Source organism: Dipodomys ordii, unplaced genomic scaffold (assembly GCF_000151885.1).
Source record: "Dipodomys ordii isolate 6190 unplaced genomic scaffold, Dord_2.0 Scaffold45, whole genome shotgun sequence".
In the NCBI taxonomy this organism is placed as follows: domain Eukaryota; kingdom Metazoa; phylum Chordata; class Mammalia; order Rodentia; family Heteromyidae; genus Dipodomys; species Dipodomys ordii.
The window spans coordinates 7,520,026-7,528,503 of record NW_012267261.1 but is presented as its reverse complement, the minus strand read 5'-3'; the positions used below and the strand labels follow the sequence as shown (position 1 = coordinate 7,528,503).

At 39.7% G+C, this 8,478-nt stretch overlaps 1 protein-coding gene across 1 annotated transcript in view; it reads left to right on the top strand.

Annotated features, from left to right (window-relative positions):
- The window catches only part of Pak2 (p21 protein (Cdc42/Rac)-activated kinase 2), a 79,117-nt gene extending 70,872 nt beyond the window's left edge, over nt 1-8,245 (top strand). Inside the window, exons 12-14 of the mRNA XM_013019310.1 lie at nt 1,947-2,143; nt 7,286-7,423; nt 8,069-8,245. Coding sequence (XP_012874764.1) covers nt 1,947-2,143; nt 7,286-7,423; nt 8,069-8,155 — 422 coding nt within the window. The 3' untranslated portion in view covers nt 8,156-8,245. The remainder of the gene's footprint in view (nt 1-1,946; nt 2,144-7,285; nt 7,424-8,068) is intronic.
- Nucleotides 8,246-8,478: the final 233 nt, after the last annotated feature.

Sequence of the window (8,478 nt, the reverse complement as noted above, 5' to 3'; positions counted from 1 at the left end):
TGTGTGTGTGTGTGTGTGTGTGTGTGTTATACGGATTCTGGGGATTTAACCCAGGGACTTGGGTGTTATCCCTTAGCTTTTTCACTCAAGCCACCGCTGCATTGCCAGCTTTTTGCTGGTTAATTGGAAATAAAAATCTCAAGACCTTTCTTGCCATGGTTGGCTTCAAGTTGAGATCCTCAGATCTCAGCCTCCATAGTAGCTCGGATTACAAATGTCAGCTAGTAGTACCTGGCTTTAAATCGAGTTTTAAGAAAACAGGGAAGGTAGCTCAGTGGTATAGTGCTTGCCTTGTATTCATGAGGCCCTGGGTTCCATTCCTCAGTACCACATAAGCAGAAGAAGCCGTAAGTGGCACTGTGGCTCAAGTGGTAGAGTGCTAGCTTTGTGCTGAAGAGCTGAGGGACAGCGCCCAGGCACAGAGGTCAGGCCCCACAACCGGCAAAAAAAAAAAAAAAAGCAAAGAAAACAGTATACAAAATATCTAAATTACCATGTTGATCAAATGAACTAGACAGTTCATTAGTATAATTAATATGTATGTTTAAAATCCATATTAAGGGGCTGGGAAGGTGGCTCAGTGGTAGAGTGCTTGTCTCACATGCATGAGGCCCTGGGTTTGACTCCTCAGCACCACATAAGCAGAAAAAGCTGGAAGTGGAGCTGTGGCTCAAGTGGTAGAGTGCTGGCCTTGAGCTGAAGAGCTGAAGGACAGTACCCAGACCCAGAGTTCAGGCCCCACAACTGGAAACAAACAAACAAACAAACAATAAAATACATGTTAAAGGGCTGGGAATGTGGCTGTGGCTCAAGTGGTAGAGTACTAGACTTGCGCACAGAGAGGCTTAGGGACAGTGCCCAGGCCCTGAGTTCAAGCACCAACACTTGCAAAAAGAAAAAAGCATATTAAAAAGTGTAAAGACTACAAACCTAATAGTTAACAGTGGTTATATAAGGAGTCAAATGGGTTTAATATGCAAGGGAAGAAAACAGCCCTAACTTCTCATCCTACTTTGCCACTAGTTTAGTATCAAGTGCTGAAGTAGGTATCCTATTACTTGGGTACACAATGAGGTAGTGGAGTCAGATGTGTTCTTCTAAGCTCTCTACTAAGTTGTATGCTTAGTGATTCTAGTTTTTGTTTATTTTGTTTAAAAGCAGTCTGTTTCCTGACTTTGCCTGATTGACTTTCATTTAAATTTGGTATTCATCTTTGCTGTTCTTTCTTTCAGATTTTTTTTTGGGGGGTCCGGTTGTGGGGCCTGAACTCTGGGCCTGGGTGCTGTCCCTCAGCTCTTCAGCTCAAGGCTAGTACTCTACCACTAGAGCCACAGCGCCACTTCCGGCTTTTTTCTTTTTGCTTATGTGGTGCTGAGGAATCGAACCCAGGGCCTCATGCATGCAAGGCAAGCGCTCTACCACTGAGCCACCTCCCCAGCCCCATATTTCAGATTTTTTAAAAAATATTTTAGGTTTGAATTAATTATTCACAGTGAAACATCTGATAATGTATGCTGTGTTGTAGAGCAAGAAGTGAGAGTAAAGCTGAACACTGGTAGCTTATACCTGTAAACCTCACTACTCAGGAGACTGAGATACAATTGTGCTTAAAAGTTAGCCTAGACAGCAAAGTCTGTGTGCCTCTTACCTCTAGTTAGCCAACAGAAAACCGAAAGTGGCATTGTGTGTGGCCAAGTGGTAGAGTGCTACCCTTGAGCAAAAGGACCTCAGGGACCATGCCCGGGCCCAAGCCTCAAGGCTGACAAAAAAAAAAGAAGTGAGAGTAAATAACACCCTCAAAATATTTTAAACTTATTCTGGTTTACTTTATTATTAAATTCCTTTAAAAAATTGGATGTAATTTTGATATTTGAACTCTTAACATTTTTAAAACCATTTCTAGAAACCATTAACTCTAAATATTTTGTTTTTGTTTTGTATTATAGCTGACTTTGGTTTCTGTGCCCAGATCACCCCTGAGCAGAGCAAACGCAGTACCATGGTTGGAACACCGTATTGGATGGCACCAGAGGTGGTTACACGGAAAGCTTATGGCCCCAAAGTTGACATATGGTCTTTGGGTATCATGGCAATTGAAATGGTAGAAGGAGAGCCTCCATACCTCAATGAAAATCCCTTGAGGGTAAGATCAGTTAAATCCTAACTTTACCATAAGAAAAATACTTTTCCGGGGCTGGGAAGGTGGCTCAGTGGTAGAGCGCTTGCCTTGCATGCATGAAGCCCTGGGTTCGATTCCTCAGCACCACATAAGCAAAAAGAAAAAATCCGGAAGTGGTGCTGTGGCTCAAGTGGTGGAGTGCTTGCCTTGAGCTGAAGAGCTGAGGGACAGCGCCCAGGCCCAGAGTTCAGGCCCCATGACCCGAACCCCCCCCCCAAAAAAAAAAAAAAGAAAAATACTTTTCCTTAAAACATATATTTAGGGGCTAGGAAGGGTGGCTCAGTGGTAGAGTGCTTGTCTTGCATGCATGAGGCCCTGGGTTCCATTCCTCAGAACCACATAGCAAAAAAACCAGAAGTGGTACTGTATCTCAAGTGGTAGTGCTAGCCTTGAGCTGAAGAGCTGAGGGACAGGACCCAGGACCAGAATTCAGGCCTCACGACCAGAAAAAAGCAAAAACAAAAACATATATTTAGTACTTGCCTGTGAAAGGTGGATAAGAATATAAAATACAAAGTTATCAAAAACCTAGTATTTCCCTTACTCTACATCTAAAAATTACATTACCTCTGAATTACAGAGCTGAACATGCTAGGTATAGATTTTGTTGTTGTAGTTGTTGGTGATTGCGGGGCTTGAAGTCTGGACCAGGATGCTGTTCCTGAACCTCTTTGTCCACAAGTCTAGCACTCTACCACTTGAGCCATAATACCACTTCTGGGGGTTTTTTTGGTAGTTAATTAGAGATAAGAGAGTCTCACAGGTACTTTTCAGCCCAGGCTGGCTTTGAACATCAATCCTTAGATCTCGGCCTCCTGAATAACTGAGATTACAGGCATGAGCCACCAGTGCCCAGTAGTTTATAGGTTTTTAATAGCAAGTTCTGTTGCTTTTCTTTTGCATGTGAGAGTATACTTACCCTTTCACAAAGGTGAGATGCTCTGGTGCCTTTTTTCTGCATAGTTAATTTTTCCTACACATTTAGGTATCCTGGATATAGCACTCAAGTCCTTTGTACTCTGAGGACAGTGAAGAAGAAAGTAAGGTTACATTTCTGAGAATGTATGAATGGTAAAGTTAAGGCTCATATTCAAACTAAAGGGTAGATTTTCAACAAGGAAATACTCATCAGCTGAGTTTCCACCACCATCCTGCTTTAAATTACAAGTGGCTTTACATCATTAAGGAAATACAAATCAAAACCAAGATACTCCTTTTACAGTAGAATGACTATCGTGACAGTAATAAGTTTTGGTGAAGGTATGGAGAATTTGGGATCACCTTCATGTATTGCCAGTGGGATTCTAAAATAGTACAACTTCATTGGGAGACAATTTGATAGTTCCTCTAAAAGTTAGAAGTTAGTTACAGTGTAATTTAGCAGTTCTGTTGTTAGATAGGTATCTAAGTAAGTTAAAAACATACATGTCACTAAGCATGGTGGCCCACACCTATAATCCCTAGTACTTGAAAGGCTAAGATAGGAGGATTCCAAGTTTAAGGCTAGCCTGGGCTAGATAGCATAAGTTCATTTAAAGTGGGAAGAAAAAGCATACATGTGCTTACACAAAACTTGTATATTAGTGTTCAGAGCAGCAATATTATTTGAAATGGCAAAAAGTGGAAGCAGCTAATATAATCACCAAATAAACAATGGAATATTATTTGGCAAAAAAAACTTAAGAAGGTTTTGTAGGTTATAATTTGGAACCTTCAAAGTATTATGGGAAGTTAAAGAATCCATACAATGTCTAGAATTAGATTTTAGTACATTTTAATTCATTTCCTGAATGTTTTTGCCTCACTGCCAAAAGATTCCAGTTCAGGTAAGTAGAAAATACTTTCAATAGAGTACACTTGTCCATTCAGTATATGCTTGTCCATTCAGTTTTTTAAGTTTTAGTGTTATTTTTTTCATTCATCTAACCAGTGTTAATTTGAACCTTGCTTTGTATCAGGCCCTATTCAAGGTGTTTCCCAAAAGAACCAAGAAAAACATTCTAGTGGGGGAAGAGAGATAATAAAATAAATAACAATAATATATATTAAGCCATGGACTCTTAAGTACTGGGACTAGCAAAAAAGATCAGGATGTTTGGTTTCAAAAGGATACTTTTGAAGGGCTTTGCTTTGAAGTGACATTTGAATATAGAAGATAACAGGAAAGAGCATTCTGAACAGAAGGAACAATTGATGCAAATGCTCTCAAACAGAAGTGTTCCAATATATATTCAAAGGTCCTTGAGGATTTCAGCATAGCTAGAGTGCATTGAGCAAACAGCAGGCAAATGAAGTAGATCCATAAAGAAGTCAGATACTATATTGGCCTTGGGAAGCCTTGGAAAGGATTTTGGCTTTTACTCTAGATGACAAATATATTGGAGCGCAGTGAAATGTAAAAGAGATGTAAATTATTTCAATATTTCAAGAGGATCATTCAGAAGCTGCTGCAATAATTCACGCAAGAAATGATATTATTGGTGTGGTTGCTAAACAGTGGGATGGATTCTGTATATTTTTGTTTGTTTGTTGTTTTGTCATCATGGGGCTTGAATTCAGAGCCTGGGCACTGTCTCTGAGTATTTTGTTCAAGACTAGTGCTCTACCACTTTGAGCTACAGCTCCGCTTCTGATTTTCTGGTGGTTAATTGGAGATTAGTCTCACAGCCTTTCCTGCCCAAGCTGGCTTTGAACCTTGATTTTCAGATCTCAGCCTTCTGAGTAGCTAGGATTATCGGCATGATCTACCAGTGCCTGACTTGGATGTGTTGTGCCAGGAGACTGCATGAGAGAGAGGAGCATTAAGGAAGACCCTAAGAGTTTAGCTTAAGCAACTAGAATGATAAATTTGACATTCACCTCAGCTAAAATGAGAAAAATGAAAGGAGGAGAGAGGGGCATGATAGCAGGTGAGGTATCAGCAGATATTTTTTTGTTGTTGTTGGATGTGGGGCTTGAAATCTTTCAGCAGATAATATTTTAACACTTTAGGCATATTAAGGTTGAGAGACCTGCCAGAACATTCAAATGCATATGTTGAATAGGCCAATGAGTATGCAAGTTAGGATCCAGGCTAGAGGTAGAAAATAAAGCTTCTTAGCTATAGCAATTATTTGGTCCCCAAATGGAATGGCCAGGAGAAAAGGTAAAACAAAATAAAAGTATAGTCTGGAAACATCATGCTACAAGTGAGGGAGAGAACATCTGTTCATTAAGATGATGAAGCCTTAGTAGGGCATCAGTGGCTCACGCCTGTAATCCTAACTACTAGGAGGCTGAGATCTGAGGAGCACAGTTCAAACCCAGCCCAGGAAAGACCGTGAGACTCTTTATTTCCAAAAAACCAGTAGAAAACTAGAAGTGTTGCTGTGGCTCAAGCGGTAGAGCACGCTCCTTGAACTGAAGAGTACAGGGACAGCTCCCAAGCTAAAAGCAGAGTTCAAGCCCCAGGACTGACACACACACACACACAAAAAAGATGATGAAGCCTGAGTCTTGATGAGTATGGATGCAATAGATAGAAACTTGAAGAGTGACAACATTTGCTTTGAAGACGAAGTAACAGGGACCATTTTAACCCTCCCTACCTGAAGCAACCTGAAAAACTAAGAGTATAAGAAAAAAAAGATTTTCAAGAAGTGAAAGAAATGATACGTGAAGGGAATCATGGACACTGGAAAGATGAGTTAGGATTTAGGTGCCAGTAAAGTCATAAGGATTCTAGGAATGTAGAAGGTAGACTACAACCAAGATTTGAGCTTGTAATTTCTGCCACTACTACTGATATGGATGGTAGAGGGTGTGGCCAGAAGTGAACGTATCTGAGGAACTATATAGCACAAAGGCATCAGGCAACAGTTCAAGTTGTAGCATGCATTCATGTAGCTATTGAAAATGCTGAAAATTATGATGAGAATAACATTAGAGGTATAGTACAAAAGGTATAATCTTGAAACAGTGAGGGGAGGGGTCTGGGATTTAGTAGGTCTTTAAACAAGGGAAGATAGATAAGCCATCATAAGCCTGGGTTTCAGAGAAATATGATAAAGATCTCAGAGAGAAATGAGGAGCCAGAAGGCACTTATTCACCTTTAGGCCCAGTCATGGGAAAAAAAGACAAAAACAAAAGCAAAAAAAAAAAAACTGCTACTAGAGGGCTGGGAAGGTGGCTCAGTGGTAGAGTGCTTGCCTTGCATGCCTGAGGCCCTGGGTTCAATTCCTCAGCACCACATAAGCAAAATGAAAAAAGCCGGAAGTGGCGCTATGGCTCAAGTGGTAGAGCGCTAGCCTTGAACTGAAGAGCTGAGGGACAACGCCCAGGCCCAGAGTTCAGACCCCATGACCAGACCCAAAAACAACAACAACAACAAAAAAAAAACTGCTACTAGAGAGCACTACCTGTGAAAGCATGGAGACATTGGAGAGCAACATGGGCATTGGGAGTAGAGAAGCTAGGAGATAAAAGTGTCCAGGCTGCTCATGATTATTAATATAAATGAAAAAAGAGTAAATGCACTCACTCATGTCCTTAGAAAAGAGGCATGTGTAAGATCAGATCACTAATGATGGATTAATTATAAGTTCAAGGAACTTATTGAAGGCTAGCATGAGCTACTACTGAAACTATCTCGTGGACTGGCTAAAATGGTAGAGCACTTGCCTGGCAAATGTGAAGCCTTGAGTCCAAACCCCAGAACCACAGAAAGGGGAGATAAGTTGGAATACAGTGAAAAGAAAAGTTGAAATAAATTCAACTGTTTTGAAATTTGATAGTATGGCTTAAAGGTGGGGAATCTTTAACAAAACTATATACTGTACTATATATTGATAGTGGGATTATGTTGTCTTTTTTTCTTTATACTTCTGTGTATAAGAGGTGAAGGATTTTTATGAAAATGTATTGTGTTTATAACTCATAGTGAAGTAGCAAAATGTCCTAGGTTCCATCCCCAGCATCACACACAAAAACATACACTCTAGAGAGAAGAGAGATACAGGAAGGGAAGATTAGTTTACAGTGATTGTCTTTAAAAAATTATGCTCTACCATAATTTGATCAGGTATATGTGGAGCTGCCTTAAATATGTAAAGGTGTTCTCATTTTAGGCCTTGTACCTGATAGCAACTAATGGAACCCCAGAGCTTCAAAATCCAGAGAAACTTTCCCCAATATTTCGAGATTTTTTAAATCGATGTTTGGAAATGGACGTGGAGAAAAGAGGTTCAGCCAAAGAATTGTTACAGGTAAATTTGGTCTCTTTAGAAAAATTTACTTTCTGAGTGTCAATAGTAAGTTTTCATTGTGCTAATAATATTTCACTATTTACTGATCACCAGCATGAAAGATAGCAGCTGGTTATATATATAGTTTTATCTGCTAAGAATAAAATTCTCAAAAGATGTTATAGTAGTAAGTTCCTCATATTACCAATTCTCAGACTTGTATGATGCTGGTGTAAGTATATTTATAGAGCAATTAACTATGTTTTATTAATTAGAAAAATTGTTTTCAACTATAAAAAGTGATATAGGGGAGCTGGGAAGGTGGCTCAGTGGTAGAGTGCTTGCCTTGCGTGCATGAGGCCCTGGGTTGGATTCCTCAGCACCACATAAGCAGAAAAAGCTGGAAGTGGCACTGTGGTTCAAGTGTAGAGCACTAGCCTTGAGTTGAACGAAAAGTTGAGGGACAGCGCACAGGCCCAGAGTTCAGGCCCCACGAATGACCAAAAAGAAAAAAAAAAGATATAGGGATTATAAGAGGTTTTAGAAGAAATTAAATGTTTAGTTTATTAAATAATGACCTATAAGTAATTTTTAAAGCTCAGTTGAAAAAAACTGTTTTGTTTCTTAACTGACATATACATTTCTCTCTGCCCCTTTCCCCCACAGCATCCCTTCCTGAAACTGGCCAAACCATTATCCAGCTTGACACCGCTAATCATGGCAGCTAAAGAAGCAATGAAGAGCAACCGTTAACATCATTACTGTGGCCTCTTATTTTTTTTTCCATTTTCTAAAAGAAGTCTTTTAATATATGAAAACTACTACTTTTTTGGGGGGGGTTAAGGAGATCACCTGTATAACATGGAGGAAAGAAAAAACAAAACTACTATTCCCTGAAGACAACCAAGAGAAAAATACAATAAGATATTTATAACTTTCAAATGAACCCCTTTTTTAGGGTCCAAAAGGAATTGTGGACTGAATCACTAGCCTTACATCTTTCAGCAGACAGCCTATCAAGGCCATTTCTTAGGTGTGAGATTTGTGTCTTACTTTGCTGACTGTTATAATAGATT